The 19,662-nt window shown below is 57.1% G+C and overlaps 1 protein-coding gene across 1 annotated transcript in view; it reads right to left on the bottom strand.

Moving 5' to 3' along the window:
• Positions 1–11,247, bottom strand: part of RHBDF2 (rhomboid 5 homolog 2) — a 20,780-nt gene extending 9,533 nt beyond the window's left edge. The window contains exons 1-4 of the mRNA XM_004374133.2: positions 10,352–11,247; positions 4,306–4,505; positions 4,137–4,234; positions 777–933 (exon numbers count right to left, since the gene is read on the bottom strand). Coding sequence (XP_004374190.2) covers positions 777–929 — 153 coding nt within the window. The 5' untranslated portion in view covers positions 930–933; positions 4,137–4,234; positions 4,306–4,505; positions 10,352–11,247. The remainder of the gene's footprint in view (positions 1–776; positions 934–4,136; positions 4,235–4,305; positions 4,506–10,351) is intronic.
• Between the last annotated feature and the right edge of the window lie 8,415 nt (positions 11,248–19,662).

Raw genomic sequence — 19,662 nt, 5'->3', positions numbered from 1 at the left:
GCTCAGTGATGGGGCCTGTGCTCGGTGATGGGGCCTGTGCTCAGTGATGGGACCTGTGCTCAGTGATGGGGCCTGTGCTCAGTGATGGGGCCTGTACTCTGTGATGGGGCCTGTGCTCAATGAGCTCTTTATGCACCAATTGTTGAGACTGGTGGAAACACGCGTACATTCTCAGTCCACTAAAGCAGCCAGGAGCTGCCAAGTCAGGCCACCGGTGCTGCAGATTGTCTCTGCTCACCCACATTCCTCAGAAGCACCCAGAAAACCAAACCCATTGCCACCGAGTCAATTCTAACTCATGGCGACCATGTGTTCAGAACTGTGCTCCATGGGGTTTCTTGGCCGTAATCTTTATGGAAGCAGATCACCAGGACTTTCTTACTCAGAGCCACTGAGTGTGTCTGAACTGCCAACCTTTAGGTTAACAGCTGGTTGCAAACTGCTTGCCACATCCAGGTTCAGGTTCCCTTGGAAGAGGGCCTGAGATTAGACAGAAATAGCCAGTCCCAGGTTGAATGGGCAAGCCCTTCCTGGAGGACAGCATGCTCTGTGGTCCCCTGGCCACCAGGAGGTCAGCTCCCACGCTCTGGGTCTCCCTCATGGTGTTATCTCAGATCCAGGAAGGCAGGGGTGGAGGCAGGCATCGAGGGCTGCATGCAGCTGCAGCTCAGGAAGCAGCAGCCTCCTCTCCAGGAAGTGAAATCACCCGGGAGATGTCATCTCAGTGGCATTTGTCCCCAGCGGCAGGGCGGTGGGGCCCCAGGGCAGCCCCTTACCTCGGGCAGCATGCTGTCCTGCTCGCCAGGGGCCTGGGCCTCGAGTGGTGGGATGGTGATGGACAGGTTGGGCGGCTTCCGGCTCTGCAGGCGGCTGCTGGACACGGAGGAGACGCTGCCACCATTCTTGTTGGCAGAGGCCATGGTGGGCATGAGGCTGCATGGAGATGGGAGGGGGCAGGGGTGTGAGAGGCGGTGAGGCTGAAGGGGGCATGGGGATGCTGGCACCAGGGCAGGCAGCCCAGACTGAGAACCATCTTACAAGACCATGAACTTAACTCTGGACCAAATGACAATACCCCACCTGTCTCAGCTCTCAAGTGCTGCTACAACAGAAACACTACAAGGGAGTGGCTTTACAAACAAAAATGCGGCAGAAATGCAATTTGGGCTAGGTGATGCTATGGGTTGAATTGTGTCCCCCCGAGATACGTGCTATTATCTTGACCCCTATTCGTGTGGATGTAATCCCATTTGGGAGTAGGGTTTCTTGGTTAGGTTAACGAGGCCACATTAGGATAAGGTGTGTCTTTGTGATATAAAATGAGGAAATTGGGCACAGAGACGCAAGCAGAGATGGGGGAAGATAGATGCCACGCCACATGAAGATCGCCGAGGAACCAAGGCACAGAAGCTGAAAAGAGACAAGGGGCTTCCCTACAGAGCGGACAGAGACAGAAAGCCTTCCCTTAGAGCCAGTGCCCTGAATTCAGACTTCTACCTCCTAAACTGTGAGAAAATAGACATTTTTGTCTGTCAAAGCCACCCCCTTGTGGTATTTCTGTCACAGCAGCACTAGAGAAGTGAGACAGGTGGGGTATTTTGAGAAAGTCTATTTCTGTTCTTCTTCATTTGCATCCCAGACCGGTAGGGGCTGGGGAGGTCCCCAACTTGCCAGCTCATTCCATTTCTGGTCTTTCTGCAAGGACCAAAAAACAAGCAAGGGGTATAAGGATGAAAGATGTGGAGCTGGACAACTCCAGCCACCTCACAGTCAGGCCGGGGTGAGCAGGGGCCACAGGGCAGATTCCTGTGGACAAAGAGCTGCCTCGGCCTTTGTCCTGGGCCAGGCGTGGGGAAGGACAAGAGAAGGCTCAGGGCACCCTGGTGCACTGAGCCATGGACAAGGTGTCCCAGCCATGCCAGGTGCCTGCTGCAGCTTCCAGGGGCCAGCTGAGCAGGGACAGGTGGCTCCTGGCGGAAGCCCTCCCGGGCGGTGGGAGAAAATGACGGCTCAGCCCAATTTCCAGGAAGACAAGAACGCCATTGCTGCTTCCTGTCCCCTGTGGCCGCCCAGTTCCTTTTCCAGGGAGGAGTGAAACTGCATCTGGCTGGTGCTCTTTTCATATCACGGTGGAAAATTTTAATGATGAAAGCGATATATGCTCATTGCCAAAAAAAAAAACCCAGAATATAAAGCAGAAAGTCAAAGCCTGGCCCAACTCTCCAGAGAAGAGAGCTGGTATGTATATCCTTCCGGGAGCCTCCCTACACCGAGAAACGGACTTTAAAAGTTTACACACACACTCACACATAAATACACTCACACACAGACACACACATACACACACTCATACACATATACACTTACATACTAATACACATACTCAGACACATATACACACTCACACATACTCATACACATACATGCACATACACAACTCATACACATACATACACACATCTACACATTCACACACACACTCATATGCATACATCTACACACTCACACGTACACACTCTCTCACTCTCACACACACACACACACACACTCGCTCTCTCTCATCTTTTTACTCTGTACCGTGACATCTTTCCCTGCTCTACCCTTACTGGGGACTGTGGAGATCCCACTCACTTAACTCCCTCTTGATGGTTATTTGGAATCTTTCTAGCATTTTAAACTCGTGCCCAGTGTTGCCATGAGCCCTGGATGCCGCGTTTGCTTGTTTGAGTGTTATTATAAGACAAAGTTCTAAAGCGGGATCGCTGGGGTGACAGGCAAGAGCGGCCTGAAGTTCCATGGATCCTGCTGCGTGGCCCTGCAGAGGTGCCGCTCTGCCCTGGGTGTGGGCTTTTCCACACTGAGCCGCCGGTCCCCAGCTCCCCTGGCTCCCAGCAGAATTAATGCTCTCTGCCCCTTTTTATTCTCTTCATCTTCGTCTCTTGCCCGGGACCCTTCTCTTGCTAAAATCCTCAGCTATCCCTCTTCTCCGCCTCCCTCTCCTCCTGGGACAGGCTGGGTTTGGCTGTTCCTGCCCCACTACAAGGCCAGGGACCCCACACCCATCTCCTAGTGTGGGTGCTGACCCTGGGTGTGCACAGACTGGGGGGAGGGTCATCCGGAGCCCTTCAGCCAAGGTTGTGTGGAGTCAAGGTATGGGGCGCCAGGGCAACACAACGAAAAACCAAAACCAAACCTAACAGTTGCAGAGGCGATTCCGACTAACGGCGACCCCATGCGTGCAGAGCAGAACTGCTCCACAGGGTTTTCAAGGCTGTGACCTTTCAGAAGAAGATCTCCAGGCCTTTCTTCCAACATGCCTTTGGGGGGTTTCGAACCACCAACCTTTCGGTTAGTAGTTAGCAGTTAATCATTTGTACTACCCACGGACAGCCACTTTTATTCTGAATGTGTCCCTCTCCCTCCATCTCTGACCTGCCCCACCAGGGCCGTCACCTTCCCTCACCTGGAAGACCACCGGTGTCCCACCTCCCCTACCTGCTGCCCCTCGAGCACCCACTATCCACCATGCTGCACATCGCAGCTGGAGTCGCCTTTCAAAGGCCCACATCACACCATGTCGCACCCCTACTCAGCCCCGGGATCTCCTGTTCCCGCTCAGACTCAAGTCCAAACTTCTTACTGGAGCTCCAGGCGCTGCGTGACTTCCTCTCCTCCCACCCTGCTCCCTGCTCCCCGACTTGGCCATGCTGGCCTCCTCACTGTTTCTCGAACCTTCCAAGCTCCACAAGGCAGTAGGGAGCAGTGGTTAAAGCACGGACTGGAGCAGCCGCCTGGCCTTGATCTGCAGCTCCCATGCTTGCTAGCGGGGATGACTCACCTGGCCTCACCTCACCTGGTCCTCACCTCTCCAAAGGGGATAACACACTTCCTCCCTCAGACAGGTGCTGTGAGGACAGAGGAGTGAGTACGCGTCTGGGCCTCGAGCGGGTGCTCCCTGAGCGCTGGCCGCTGCCCGGCTGCCCCCTCCCGTTGTCACACAGGGAGCAGCTGCGTCATTCCGGCCCTGGCTGGAGCACCACCTCCTCAGAGCTCTCCCTCACCGCCTGAAGCAGCCCCAGACCCTCCTGTCTCTCCCTGACATCAGGCTGGTCAGCCCTCACGCGCTCTGAACTGACCTTCGCTGATTCCTTTTTGCTGTTTTCTGCCTCACTCGCAGCTGTATCTCCAGCGTCAGGAGAGCCCCAGGTCCTCAGGAGGTGTCAGCATGCATTTGCTGAAAACACCGATGAATGAAGGAAGGAGCCAACACCTGGGTCCAGCCCACCCAGCTACCCAGCTCCCTACCTTCAGAGTCTGCAGCTTGGCCGGCGGCGTCCTTGGTCTGGATGCAGAGGTCTTTAGAGCATGTTGTAGTTCTTTCCTGACTCGGCACAGATGCTCTGGGGCCAAGCGTTGGCCCTGCCGAGAGGCAGACGGATGGACAGATGGAAGGACAGCTGGGCGGGCTCCAGGTCAAGCAGGGCAGCCTTCCTGCCACTCACGACCTGTAGGAAAGGAAGGGCAAGCTCAAGTGTGTCGATACTACCGCGGCTTTTAATCCTCCTGACCTCAGTCTCCTTGTCTGTAAAATAGGGACAGTCCCACCTGCCTCACGAGTGACAGATTAAAGGAAGGAAGTTCTCTTCCTCCTCACCTGGAGCAAGGAGGCATCTCTTGTGGTGCTGAGCTGGGCAGAAGCCACAGTGTCGCACGGCCAAGGCACCGCCTCAGAGCGCTTCCCTTCGACCTCCTGAAGGCTGACTGCTCTGGAGCTTGGCTGCTGGGCCAGAAGCCCATCGGAGCCCAGCATAAGAGCCAAGATATCCCTAATTTTTTCCTTTTTCTGTTTCAACAAGAGCCTTGGTGGTACAGTGGTTAAAGAACTCAGCTGCTGACTGAAAGGCCAATGGTTCGAACCCACCAGCCACTCCATGGGAGAGAGATGTGGCAGCCTGCTTCCGTAAAGATTACAGTCTTGGAAACCCTATGGGGCAGTTCTGCTCTGTCCTAAAGGGTCGCTGTGAGTCAGAATTGACTCGACGGCAGTGGGTTTGGTCTTCTGTTTCAACATTACTTTAACAGAAACATTTAACTAAAAAATCCAAGATTGTCAGCTATTTTCTGATTCTGATTTATTTTCGATTGGAGTAAGCCAGATACTTGAGGCAGTGTTCAAATGATCTGGAAGTTTTTGAGTTTTTAAAAACAATTTACTGAGGTGAAATTCATATGGCACAAAATTAACCATTTTAAGGTGAACAATCCAGTGGCACTCCTGTGTCTTTTAAGAAGTCTTGCTGGGTGGGGGAAGCGGGGACAGCCAGGACAACAGAACTCACAACAGCCCTTCCTTGCTCTAGCCAGGGGCTGCCGGGAGATGCTAATGGAGGCCAGGCGGGGTTGAGTCCTTGCTTATGCCAGGCCATCATCCCACTTCTCCTCAAACACCCTTGGAGGTGGACACTGTCATCACTTCCATCTTGTAGATGGAGAACAGAGGCTCAGAGGGGTCAAGCAACTTGTCCAAACTCACAACCAAGAAGTGGTGCAGCTGGGACTCAAAGCCAGGTCCTTCTAACTCTAGGGCCTGGGGTCTCCTTGGGGAACAGGCACTTCCTCTGCAAAGCTGCGGTACACTCGGGGCTGGGGTACACTCAGGCTAGAAGGTCCCTGTTATGGATTGCATCTTGTCCTCCCAAAATACGGGTTGGAATCCTAACCCCTAAACCCTATACCTGTTATGTTAATGAGGCCCTATCAGCGTAGGGCAGGTCCTACACCTAATCACTTCTGAGTTATAAGCAGCAGCACACACAAACAAATCAAGAACTCCAACGACTGCCGGCAGCTGCTGGAAAAGCTGAAAGAGACAAAGAAGGACCTGCCCCTAGAGCTGCACTCTACATTTGGACTTCTAGCTTCCTAAAAAGGAACCTGGTGTGCAGTGGTTAAGGTGCTTGGCTGCTAACTGAAAGGTCGGTGGTTCAAATTCATCAGCCGTTCCTCAGGAGAAAGATGTGGCACTCTGCTTCCATAAAGATTTCAGCCTAGGAAACTCTATAGGGCAGTTCTATTCTGTCCTATAGGGTCACTATCATCAGATGGCAATGGGTTTTTTTGTTGTCATTGTTTTGTTTCGGTGGCGCAATGGTTAAGTGCTTGGCGGCTAACGAAAGGTTGGCAGTTCAAACCTAGCAGCTGCTCTGCAGGAGAAAAGACCTGGCGATCTGCTCCTATAAAGATCACAGCCTAGAAAACCCTATGGGGCAGTTCTACTGCCATGAGTCAGAGCTGACTTTTGGCACACCACAACGAGCCTCTTAAACTTGGAGACAAAATTTCTGGTCTTTAAAGCCACCCACTATGGTATTTCTGCTATAGTAGCACTACAGAACTGATACAGAGAGGGAAACTTGGCCTGGACTCCCAGTGGTTTTCAAACTAGCTTCCTCAGAGGCCTGGAGTTAACCCAGTGGTACCTGAGGGACTGCCATGGGCTGAGCGAAGACTGGGGGACGAGTCTGGGCCCCCCATTCCCTCAGGCAGTGCCCCTCATGCTTTATATACCGGAACAGGGCCTCCCATTGCCGAAGCCCCCCAACTCCAGGTAAGAGGGACGATGGGGACAAAGGGGGACTAAGAAGCAGCCACAAGGTAGAGCCCCGGGGTGGGACGCTGCTGTCTCGTTTGCGCCAGACCAACAAACTCAGGCATCACGTTCGACCCTAAAGAGCTGGGGAGCCGGATTCGACAGCCCAGAGCAGACTGGTACGTGTGTTGGAGCCTGTAGAGAACAGACACACAGAGCTGTGTGTCCCCCGAGTCTGGGGAGCCCCCTGAGGATGTCACGCTGCCAGAGCCGCAGCCAGCTCCTACATCCAACACCGCCCAGGGGATGGTACCAAAACAACAGCCTCACCTGGGGCCTCTGCACAGAAAGCACCCCAGTTCCCTTCCTCTGGGGCCAGGGTACAGGGAGAGGGCATCGGGCAGGCATCGCCCTAGGAAACTGGCACCCCCCAGAGGGTGGTCAGGGCAGCTGAGAAAGGCGAATGGGGGGCACCAGGCCCAAGTTCAGTTAAGGTCACCAAGCAGGTAGGATCCTTCTGGAATTCAGAGCTGATTACACCCCCCTCCCCAAGTCAGCACGCTGTCCTTCAGAACCTGTCCCCACCTCGACCAGACAAACCTGACCCCCAATCCCCCACCGTCCTCTCAGCTGCGGCCCTGTATCTGGCAGCCAGATTCCACCCCACCTCCCTGGCCAAGGCCTGCTGGTCTTTCCAGGAAAGTAAAATGTCGCCTCCTCCAGGAAGCCTGCCTGGTCACCACTCAACAGACACAACTGCTTTCTCATCTGCCCTCTCACACCACGTCCTGCTCCCCCCCAACCCTGGGAAGCCCCTCAACCCTGGGTGGCACAGGGACTGGCACACACTAAGCCCCACTAACAGCTTGCTGGACGGAAGGCTGGTGAGGGTGGACATGCACGTGGCTGGGAGCTGGATGGATGGTTAGAGCACATGGACCTGGACAGACGTCGTCTCCCCCAACCCTGCAGCCAGCCCAGGAAGCAGCCCCCTCTGGATGGAGGGCTCCACATGAGGGCCACCTGCCTCACCGACTCTGTGCCCACTGCAGGCCTGAGGATGGAGGACGCTGTCTCGGGATGTCTCCCCAACCCCAGCACAACCCAGACTCTCCACCCAAGCTCCCTGGCCCACCACGCCTTCCCCCAGGCCATGCTACCCCCTGGCTGGGACCCCTGCCCAGCTGCTAGCATCAGACAGAATCCAAGCCTGGAGGACCAGGGAGACGGGACCAGCCTGGGGCAGTACTGGGTGTCCTAGGGGGAACTGGCTTGGCCCTTGGCTGGAGAGACTGGGGGCAGGGCTGGCGGAGAAAGAGTGTGGTGTCTAGGAGACCGGACATGCTCACCTTGGTGGGGCAATAGTACGAGTCCTGAGAGGCGCCCTGGTGGCACAGTCGTTAGGCACTCAGCTGCTCACCAAAAGGTCGTGGTTTGAACCCACCAGCTGTTCCATGGGAGAAAGATGTGGCAGTCTGCTTTTGTAAAGATTACAGCCTTGGAAACCCTATGGGGCAGTTCTACTCTGTCCTATCGGGTCACTATGAGTTGGAATGGACTTGATGACAGAGGGTTTTAGCAAGAGTTCTGGGCGACAGCCACAGCCTGTAAGGAGCTACACACACACAGACACGCACACACACAGACATGCGCACACGCGCGCGCGCGCACACACACACACCTGCACATACACGCACGTTCACATACGTGCATACACAGGCACACAGGGGCGCACATATGTACACACAGGCGTGCACGCACACACACACACACGCGCGCGGGCCTCAGCCTCCTTTTCTGTTAAATGAAGGAGCTGGATAAGCAAGGGCTCAGCTTTGACATCTGTCCTCTCTACCGTGGAGGGGAGGGCCTGCTACTTGCTGCCTTTGCAGAAATGGGTGGGTGGGGACAGCAGGTGGGCCAGAAGCCCAGCCCCTTCCTGGGGCCTCAGGAAGGGGGCAGTGTGGGCTGGCAGGTGCCCAGGGTGGGGGCAGAAGCTGTTGGGCCCAGGTGGCAGAGACTAGGCAGAGACCAGTGCGCAGCTCTGGGAGAGGCCCCGCCCTGCACTTAATCTCCCGCGCCCAGAAGTGCTTGCTCAAGCAGAGGAAATTGTGACATCCTGGGACCAGGCTTCCTCCACGCCACAGAGTCACATCCGCTGCTCTCTCTAGGACCCCCAGCCAGCTTGCCTCAGCACACACTGTTACTGCCCAAGCTGGATTCTGTCTCAGTGGGGAACGTCCCAGAAAAGGGCCTCCAGCCCCCAGCCCCAGAGTAACTAGGAGACCCCAAAGGGGCCTGGGGAGAGGGACATGGGGTAGGGGGCAAGGGTGTGGAGTTAGGACGGGACAGACTCTACTTCCTCTTCCTTCAGGGTGGGGTCCAGTGTGGGGTGGGGCAGATCCCAAGAGAAAGTGAAATGCAGAGCTTGAGTCATCCAGGGTACCCCAGGCTGTGGGAGGCTGAGGTCCCTGTCCCCAGCCCACCTGGAGTCAGCATCACCCCTGGGCTTCCCGGACAGTGCAAAAGGTTCCAGCCAGTGAGTGTGGCCAGGAGCAGGTGTAGGGCAGAAACGCAGATTAAGGAACTGCCGGCTGGAGAATCCGGTTTTGCCACACGGGGTGGGGCTGGGCATGCCCAGCCAAGCCCTATCCCAGCGCAGCTGAGGCAAGCATAGGCACCCCTGCAGGGGCCCCAACAGTGACCACCAGTAGTACAATTGGAAAGCCCCCCCAGCCTGCCTGGCCAAATTCATGGGCACAGGCCCCCTCCCCCAGCCTGCCAGGCTGCACTCATGGGTACAGGCCACCCCCCTCGCCTGCCAGGCTGTACTCGTGGGCACAGCCCCCACCCCAGTCTACCAGACCATACTTGTGGGCACAGAACCGCCCCAGCCTGCCAGGCCATACTCGTGGGCACAGCACACCCCCCGCAGTCTACCAGACCGTACTTGTGGGCACAGGCCCCCCCGAGCCTGCCAGGCCACACTCATGGGCACAGCCCCCCCTCCAAGCCTGCCAGGCCATACTTGTGGGGACAGGCCCCCCCTAGCCTGTCAGGCCGCACTCACGGGCACAGCCCCCCATCCCCAGCCTGCCAGGCCACACTCTTGGTCACAGGCACCCCCCACCAGCCTGTCAGGCCGCACTCATGGGCACAGTTCCCCCACTCCCAGCCTGCCAGGCCACACTCGTGGGCACAGGCCCCCCACCCCCAGCCTGCCAGGCCGCACTCATGGGCACAGGCCCCCCACCCCCAGCCTGCCAGGCCACACTCAGGGCACAGGCCCCCCCACCCACAGCCTGCCAGGCCACACTCATGGGCACAGCCCACCCCCCAAGCCTGTCAGGCCACACTCATGGGCACAGGCCCCCCTTCCCAGCCTCTCCCAGCTGCAGCTCCCCCTGTGCTGAGGCCCCTGCTAGACTCCCCTCCCTCTCTCCTGCCAGCCACCAGCGCCCCTCACTCTAGCGGCTTTCTGGGGCTCCCTGGCCTGCCTAATGACCAATGCATCCCCAGTAATGCTTGGCCCCTTGGGACCCCATAAGGCAGGCAGGGGGCAGGGCGTGAGCAGCAGCTGTAACCCCAGAAGGAGGCTGGCAGGAGCTTGACATTGAGCCTGCTGCCTGTGGCCAGAAATAAGGCCGGGGGGAGGGGCAAGGGGCAAGCAGCCCCTCCCCCTACAGAGAAAAGAGGGAGACAGTTTACCACACTAGACATGACCAGGAAGTTAAGGGGACCTGGTAGGGGGGGTCAAGTCACCTGAACTGTGGAAGTGAAGAAACCAAAATCTGGTCCCCGGAAACACCTTCCAGTCTGCCGAGTGTCCGGGGAGTGAGCGTCCTGGGAGAGTGGACCGTTGGAGGGCAGGACAGTGGCCCAGGGCTGCTAGGAATCTGTCTGTCCCCCACTGAATCACAGTATGACAAGGTGAGGACTAGGGGTGAGGAAACAGCTCCCGTCTCCTGCTTCCCAGCCACAGAAACTGAAACTGATTCTCCCTGCCTGTGGCCCTTCTAGAAACCAGGTCATTTTAAGAAAGCTGCAAACAGGAAGCTGGGCCCTGCCTTCTGAGCGGTCCCTCGCTCTGCTGACCTCGGGGAGTGGCCCCAGCACCCAGGATGGAGGCCCGGAAGGAGTCGCTGATGGGAAAGCTGTCATCTCAAACCCGGCTGCCCACACATGTCCCCCGCAGAGCAGTGACTCAGCCCCGCACACCTCCTGGCCCTGGCCAGGGGCGACGGGGACAGGGGCCAAGGGCAGCAAAGTGTGAAGAGGCAGCTGAGGGTCTGGGGACAGGATTCAGGAATAACGGAGAGAGGATGGAGCCCTGATGGCGCCATGGTTAAGCACTTGGCTGCCAACTGGAAGGATGACAGTTTGAACCCACTCAGCAGCTCTGCCGGAGAAGACCTAGAGATCTGCTTCCTGGCCATCTGCTTTCATAAAGATTACAGCCTAGAGAACCCTATGGGGCAGGCGACTCCATCACACGGGATCACTATGAGTCAGAATTTACTCAACTGCACCCAACAGCAATGACAACAAAGAAACAAAAGGGAACGGAGGAGGGGCAGCAGCAGTAAAGAGGCCCGGTAGGAGCTTGGGGTCATCACAGCAGGGTGGGGAGGGGAGGGCGAGAGGGAGCCGGCAGCAGGAAACCCAGACAGCGGCCCTCCCTCCTGGCATCACCCACTTCCCCAGAGAGGCCAGGAGCTGCTGGCAAGTCAGTGCAGACACAGATCTGTACGGCACCCAGGGCACGCGCCCCGGCCCAGAGCGGAGGGGAGGGTAAATGACACGGCCCCGTGGGCTCACACCTGGAGCCCCTATTTTCTTCCTCCCCCCCGCCCCGTTATCCTCTGAGGGTTTGTCCCACCCAGTTCTGAAGAAGACCTGGGGAGAGGGGTTTCACGGCTGACCTGAGGCTTGGGGACCCACTGGCTTCTTTGGGCTTTTTCTATCTGCCCCAGGCCCGGAGCTCCCTCAAATCTAGTTAGAGCAGCCTGGGATGACCACAGACACGGGAAGGGGACACAGGAGCTGGGTGTGAGCACGCGTGTGTGCATGCGTGGTGGAGATGGGAGGGCGGTGCCACGGTCTCGGAAAGGCTCAGACCCCACCGCCTCTCTGCGCCATCCATCCAGGCTCCGGGACTACATGCCAGCAGGGGGGCTGACAGACACGTGAAGACTCCCGTCCTCTCCTGGCCCTGGCTGTTGCGGATTAAACCGTGTCCCCAAAGTGACATGTCCAAGTCCTAACTCCTGTATCTGTGAACGTGACCTTGTTTGGGGAAATAGGGTGCTTCTCTGAAGACAGGATTAGTGAAGTGAAGAAGATCATACAGGAGTAGGGTGTGTCCTGACCCTACATGACTACTGTCACAAAAGGGGGGGACAGACATGGAGACAGTGTCACACAGGGGAGACACCATGCGCAGACACATCTACAAAAGTCAAGGAATGCCAAGGGCCGCCAGTCATCAGCAGAAACTAGGAGAGAGGCATGGAACAGGTTCTCCCTCAGAGCTCTCAAAGGAAATCAACATGGCTGACACCCTGATCTGAACTTCCAACCTCCAGCACTGTGAGACAATACATTTCTGCTCTTTAAACCCATCCACTTTGTGGGATTTTGTGATGGCAGCCACTGAGAAACTAGATCGGCTAAGCTAGGGGTCCCCAGGGCCCACATTGCCCCAGCCCAGCGGGTCCAGGCATGGCGGCTACTGCCCACGTATAGGGGCAAGGGCCATAGGAAGTGGAAGTACCTCCAGGCCTACCGCCCGGGCATAGCGCCAACTCTGGTGCCCTCCCAGAGGTCCCTAGGGGACTCTCTGGACTCCAGGAGCTGCTGGTTGAGACAGGTAAGGGGGCAGCTGTGAAGCAGTGATAAAGGTGCCCTGGATGGAGCCCAGGGACTGCATTCTTTCCCCCGCCCCAGTGAGAAGCAGCTCCTGAGCCTGAGGGTTGGGTTGACTGCAGCGTCCCGGGATGCTCTGCCCTGTGGCCTGGCTGCCTCTGGGAAGCTGCGTCTTGTGCCCCCTAGTTCTGTTCTGTCAGCAACATTCTGAAGGGGGAGGTCAGAAGGCCCTGGTCTATACTGGGGCTGGATGCCAAGGCACCGGAAGATTCTGGAGAAGCAGCACACACCACTGGCTACCACATTCCACATGGTTGGTGTCAGCTGGCCTCTGTTCCCATCACTCATGAGGGTGTTGGGACACATCTGGAAAGTTGAGTTTTCACTGGTCCTGGTAACCAGCAGAGGCCAGGCACCTGCCCACTGGTTGGGGGCAAGATGGGGTACAGCATGCGATGGGAGCTGAGGCCTCCCCATTACCAAGGTGTGACCAGGCGGGCCTGCTTCCAGATACAACCACCCCACAGACATAGACAGGACTCGGTCTTTGCTTTCAGTGTAAGAGTCCCTCCCCCGCTTTCTCACCCACCTGCTTGTGGTCTGGCTCCAAACATGAAAATACTCCTTGACTGGAGGAGACAAGCTGGTAGGCCCAAACTTAACTGCTGCGTGACCTTGGGCAAGTCACTTAACCTCTCTGAGCTGCAGTTTGCTTATGTGTTAAGATGCTAAGGAACCTCCCAGGGTTACCCAGCTCTCTGAAGTCTAGGTGGCTTTGTCATCGTTAAACCAGGGCCCATCCTGGGAGCGTGGTCACTGAGGGTCAGTCTAGACCCTCTTTTACAGAGAGGGAAGTCGTGTGCCCAGTGTCACGGGGCCAGGAATCAGGCCCAGGGCTGCCTGCTTGTGCTGCCCTTAGCTCCGGGGCCTCTCACCCGAACATACTCTGGATGGGGTGCTGGGGGCCCTCACTGCTGGAGGCCCAGGGCTACTCTGCATATATCAACCCCTCAGCAGGGAGGGAACATGGCAGGCAAAAACTTTTCAGCTTGTAAACAGTCATTACGGAGCTAATAAACTGGATTTCCCAGAACCCGGCCCTAGGGCACCTTGCTTCCCTGGAAGAGGCCTGGGTAGCTGCCAGGGCTGCAAGGCACTGGGAGGTCGGGGACAGCCACCTACACCAGGGGTGATCAGGACCCACCAGGGGTGAGCAGGACTGGGGAGCTGAGACTAAGGCTCAAAGCTCAGCTTGGCCACCCACCCGCAGGGAGACCTTGGGCAAGTCACCACTTCTGAGCCTCAGTCTTCTCTGCTTGAAAATGGGGCCATACCCCACCACACAGGGCTCCTGCCACCAAGGTGACAAGACATCGTGGAGAGACAGGGCCTGGCACATCCTCAGTGGTCAGTGACTGGTAGCTTTTGCTCCTGACTGACCTCTGCCGCCAGAGTTCACCTGGTCTCCTATCTGAGCCAAGAGGCCCAAAGTGACAGGCCCCCATTTGACAGATGGGAAAACAGAGGCTCAGAGGCCCAAGGTCCCACACACAGTTTGTTAGTGGTGGGGTTGTGACCCCAGCCTGAGTCCTGCCCTCTTGTCCGTCACATCCTGCAACTTCCGGCCATCCCGGAACTGGAGAGGGGAAGCGGCAGCAGGACGGGCCGGCGTGGCAACTCCAAGTAATCGGGGTGCTGCCAGCCTTCTGGGGGCAGAGGCCTTTGACTCATGCACCCCTCCCAGCCCCTATCCAGAAATGACACTCCACTGCTTGGGTGGCACTTCTCCAGGGGCGTTCACAAACATCTTATTTAGATGGGGTGAAGGGGGCAGGCCAGGCAACTGCCATTATTCTCACTGACTGATAAGGTCGCAGAGCAGGGCGCAGGACACCAGTTCCCAATCCTGCTCCTCCTCCACCCCAGGGCTGGGCCTCACCCTCAGCTTCCAGGCTTTCTGGTGCCACACTGGGGGTGATAAACTGGGTGCGAGTTTTGGGAGGGAGAGGCGCTTCCTGCGGGGGACTGGGGGCATGAAGCCCCCCCATGCACATTCCAGGATGTTCCCGGAGGCTCCAGGGCCCACGTGAGAGGCAGAAGGAGGAGGCCAAGGCACCAGCAGTGCAGACGGACCAGGAGTGAGGGGCCTGGCCTCGTGACACACCCACCCCACCGCCAGCGACACACAAGCTGGCGGCTGGGAAGCCCTGGGCGGGGTTGGCAGTTCACGCCCTGACTGAAACCCACTCTGTTCCCTTGGCCACCTTGGCACCGAGCTCCCCCTACCCCGCCCCCAGACATGGCCACTTCTACAGAATAATAGCGGCTGCCCCTCTACCTGCAAGGACCCCTGGTGGCACAACAGTTGAACACTCGGCTGCTACCCGAAAGGTCGGCGGTTCAAACTCACCTACTGGCTCCGTAGGAGAAAGACTTGATGATGTGCTCCCGTAAAGATCACAGCCTAGAAAACGCTATGCGACAATTCTACTCTGTCATATGGGGTCACTATGATTCGGAATCGACTTGACAGCACCCAACAGCAACACCACCACTCTGGGTGCAGGTTCCTGTCTAGTGCCCCCAGCAGTCCCTGACAGGGAGGGCCACCACCATCACCACGAGTCTGTGCCTGGGCCACACAGAAGCAGCCCTGTTGCCACTGTCATGATGGTTCCCCACCACCGTGCTCCTACCGCAGCCGGGCTCCAGCCTTTACACATATCACTGCTGGAATCCTCACAACCCTTAAAGTAGACTTTTGTGACCCCCACTTATGGCTGGGGAAACTGAGGCACGGACCATTTAAGTGATCCCCTGCGTTGTAGTGAATTACTTAATATGCCCCTTCTAGCCAGTGTCTTGTAACTCCCACCAAATGACTGGGTGGGACTATGCAAATGAGGTGTTTGTGGCCCACCGAGGGGACTGGACAGCTTACTAACAATATAAATAAGGTGCACGGCATCCTTGTGGGGGTTGGAACATGCAAATAAGGTGTATAGAACCCTAATGAAGGGATTGGTTAGCTTTGCCATCCTGCTACACTTAAAAGAGCACCCAATCCCAGATCAGAAGGGGACCTATTACCACTAAGAAAGAAGAGCTAGGAGTGGAGCTTGTTCATTGGACCCGGGAACCCTGCGCTGAGAACCTCCTAGACCCAGGAGACAGAGAGCGAGCTGTTACATCAGAGGCAGCAAGAGATGGTGAGAAGTAGCAGCAGAGAAAGGGTGGCAGCAGAGGCAGCTGAACCAGGAGGCCAGCAGGAGATGGTGTCGTGGGCTTCCTGACCCACGGAGCAAGGCAGTTAACTAGGAGTGTGCTGATTCACGGAGGAAGAGAGCTGAGCGTCTTCGGGCAGGAGGCTTGCTGGCTGAGTAGGGCTTACTGGTAGAGCTAAAAGAGCTTTCTAACACTTGCCCAAGGAGGGCAGAGGCCAAGGGGTCAGAGAAAGTCGTACCTGTGAGCACGGCCGAGAAGAGGCTGGCCTGAGTGTTCCTGAACCTGAACTGTAACCTGTTACTCCTAATAAACCCGATAATCATGAGTATGGTCTGTGAATTCCGTGTGGCCACTGCAAGGAACTATTGAACCCAGCAGAGAAGTAGAGAGTGCCATGGAAGGGACGGCTGGTGTCAGAATTCATAAAAAGGCTGGAGAGAGGAGTCAGCTCCGCCTCATAGCAATCGGCCTTGGGCTGTTGATGATGATAAAGACTCTCTCTCCCGGTCCTGAAGTTAGAGGTCAGACACCTCCCCCAATCAAGCCATTTTGACATCCCCCTACCAACTGACCACACTATTGTTGACCACTGCATCTGCCGCCTCTGGGCCATACTTCCTGGCTCCCCAAGCTTGGAATTCACCCCTCCCCCATCCTTGTCTCTGCCCCCACCCGCTACCCTCGAGCCAGCGTCCCTGACCAGCCCACCTCGTCTACACTGCCCGCTTAGCTCAAACCACTTTCCTAAACGGGCATGGGTCTGCACTGGGGCTGGGACATGCCTTCCAGCAGCTTCTGAACTATAAACCACTTGGCTCTAGGTCCCTGGATGAATTTATTGAAAGAGTGAACGCGGACACTGTGCCTCTCTGGACTTTCTCCCTGAAGATGAGAAGAAACTGTGTTCTTCTTTACACCTGCCTAATTCTCCCGAGAATTTAGGAAGGCAAAAGTAACTTAATGGGCAGTCTGGGAAAAGGTCTCGTTTTGCACCACCGAAGGTGGCAGGCAGGCGGCTCCTCCGGCCTGTGTCCTGAGAGCTGGCCAGGCCTGGCTGCCTTCTCTTTCTGGCGGTGTGTGAGGTTAGCCTGCATTCGGCTGCTGCCTGCCATCCTCCCATGGCTGGCTGAGCTGGAGAGGAAACTGGGAGTCCCTTCCCACAGTGCAGACTGAAGACACTGACCTCACTCTGGAAATCCCCATGGTGACCGGGGCAACAAAGAGGCCTGCTCCGGAGTGCGGCCCTAGGTCCAAGGGGCTGTGCAGAGGGGAGGGCATAGCCTGGGGTCTACGTCTCGGCTGATGCTGCACCTGGGGGCGGCAGGAGGCCAGTATGTCCTCGATCTGCCAGCGCTCATCCCGACCCAAAGGGAACGGCCAGGTGGTTCCTCCAAGTCACTTGAACATGAACACCCACACCCACACACCCTTGACTTCTTCCTGCTCTCATCTGGGGTAAAGTTGACACAGCAAGCTGGACAGACAGGAACCCAGAAGCACCCACAGCAGTGTCAGCAACTCAGGCCACAACTGACTCCGACCTCAGCGCTCCTGCCATGCATTCAGGGTGTGATTTAGTCCTCCCTGGGTGGCGCAAACGTATAAGCACTCAGCTGTTAAACTGAAAGGTCGGTGGTTTGAACTTACCGAGGCACCTCAGAAGAAAGGCCTGGCAATCTGCTTCCAAAAGGTCACAGCCTTAAAAACCCTATGGAACTCAGCTCTGCTTTGCACACATGGGGTCGGTCAGCTTGAGTCAAAATCGACTCAATGGCAAGTGGCTTGGTTTTTGCTCTTGTTAAAAACACAAGCCCCTATCCTGTGCACAGCTGAGGCGCAGAAATGAGGGAACTGGCAAGTAGCATCTGATGGCTCCTTTACTGGCACGTGGCACAAGGTTTTAGGGCCGGGTCCTGGGGGCAGACAGTGGGGTTCACACGCTGGCTCAGCGGCTGACTGCCCCAACAACTCTGGGCAGGTCTGCGTGCTTAGCCTGTGCCGTGAGAGTTAGATGACCCATGGGGGCCAACTCCAGCCTTTTATAGTTAAAAGGCAAAAAACAAAAAAAAAGCCAAATCAGAAACCACCATCTGCCCTCCGGCCCCTCCCCGCCTCAGGGTGCCCAGGCAGGAAGCCTTGAGGGTAAGGAGGTCTGGGACCAGAAGGGAACCGTGCATTGTAAGGACACGGGAAAGGAGAGCAGCAAGTGGCCGCGGCTCCTGGGCACAGACAAAGCTGGTTCATCACATCCCGCCCCAGTGACAACCACTCCCTCCTCGTCCGCTGCAAGCTGGGAGGACATTCCCTAAACCCAACTCAAACACGGAGTCATCGTCCCTCCAGCCTGTGGCACTGCTGTCCTCCACCTCTCACAGTGGCTCAGCCAACTGCTCAGAGCAGGAGGTGCCTCACCCAGCCAGCAGCTGAGCCCACCTGGGGGTCCCGCAGCCACAGTAGAGTTTTCTACTGCAGGAGGGAAGAAGACTGCGGAGTCCCAAGAAAAGCAGTTAGGAGCCCTCCTGTACTCCGCATGTTATTATGTTCCTGGTTTAAGTAACTGGAACGTGAGGTCTGAGTTCAGAAGGGAAAATTCCAGCAGGTCACATGGCATCGGGTATCCACGCTGGCCTCAGCAATCCAGCATCAAGAAAGTCAATGGGAACAGAGCTCAGCCTCCTCAACTGCCCCCCTCCACCCTTGAGCTCCAGGGCTGTCCCACGAGGGAGGCTGCTCTAGGGATGAAATACTCCAGAACTGAGGGGGGGTCTCGGCCTCTCCTCACAGCCCCCACACCTGCTTCACGAAGGGCCTGCGGTGAGCAGGGAAGAGGTGGGCTTGCAGCCCCGAAGTGGATTATGCTGGGGTCCTAACTGTCCTCACAGGTCCTGACCGCTTGTCTCATTTAGGTTTATTCCAAGTTCCTCCCCCTAAGCCTGGGGAAACTGAGGGAGGGCAGGGAAGTCAGTGAGAAGTAATTTGAATCAGTTGCTGCCGCAGCAGCTTCTACGGCAGGGTTTCTCAGCCTCAGCACCAGCGACATTTTGGGCCAGATGGTTCTCCATGGTTGGGGCTGTCCTGTGCATTGTAGGATGTTTAGCAGCATCCCTGGCTTCAACCCATGAGATGACAGGAGCACCCCCCAGCTGTGACAACCAAAAATGTCTCCAAACATTGCCACTGCTCAAAAACAAGCTCCACTCTCCTCTCCTCTCCTCCCTCAGCCCCATGGAGAGTGAGGTAACATATCACAGATGCTGGTGTCAGGATTTTACCAGCAAAGGCGGCACACACTGTGTCCCAAATCCAGCCATCCGAGAAACAGCAGCAGCCCACTTGTGGGGTCGACCCTCAAACCCTTGCCTCCTCAAAGAAACGGCACCCCCTCTCTAACACCCGACCCGCAGCAGCCCCAACCCTATACCCTCTCCCTTAGTCTTTCACTGAGTTAGGCAAGGGCTGACTGCCCTGGGGTGGGAGTCTGTACCTTAAGGGGCCTGTCCCTCTCTAGTGTCTAGCCCTATGCCCTGGAGGAACAGTCGAGGGGACCCTCAGGCCAGGAAGTCAGGACTCCTGAGTCCGATTTCCGCGCTCCAGCCCAGCCCCGTTGTGTGGTCCCCAACCCCCACCCCGCACCTGTTTCCACCTCGGCGATGCTAAACGCACAAACTTCGGCCCCGGCTCCCCGGTGCTCACCCGGGAGAAAAGGGAGGGGAGAGGAGGGTCCGAATTCCAGGCGCTTCTGGGACTAAGGCGAGACTGCGCGGTGCTGCCCTGAGGACCCTCTCTTCCTCCCGGGGCTTTCAACTTCTGCCCCATCGTCGTGCCCCCCACATCTGGCGAGCGGTGGCCCAGGGACCCCTTAGGTTTCCGGTCCGAGCCGAGCCCCAGGGGCAAGGAGGGGGCGCCGTCCGCGTCCAGCCCGGGGCCCCGGCGCGGCCAGCACCCACGTGGGCCCCGAGGCTACGCAGAGCGGGCGCCCTCGC

This window comes from Trichechus manatus, unplaced genomic scaffold, assembly GCF_000243295.1.
Source record: "Trichechus manatus latirostris isolate Lorelei unplaced genomic scaffold, TriManLat1.0 scaffold00028, whole genome shotgun sequence".
NCBI classification, from domain to species: Eukaryota; Metazoa; Chordata; class Mammalia; order Sirenia; family Trichechidae; genus Trichechus; species Trichechus manatus.
This window is presented reverse-complemented; position numbering and strand designations above follow the sequence as displayed.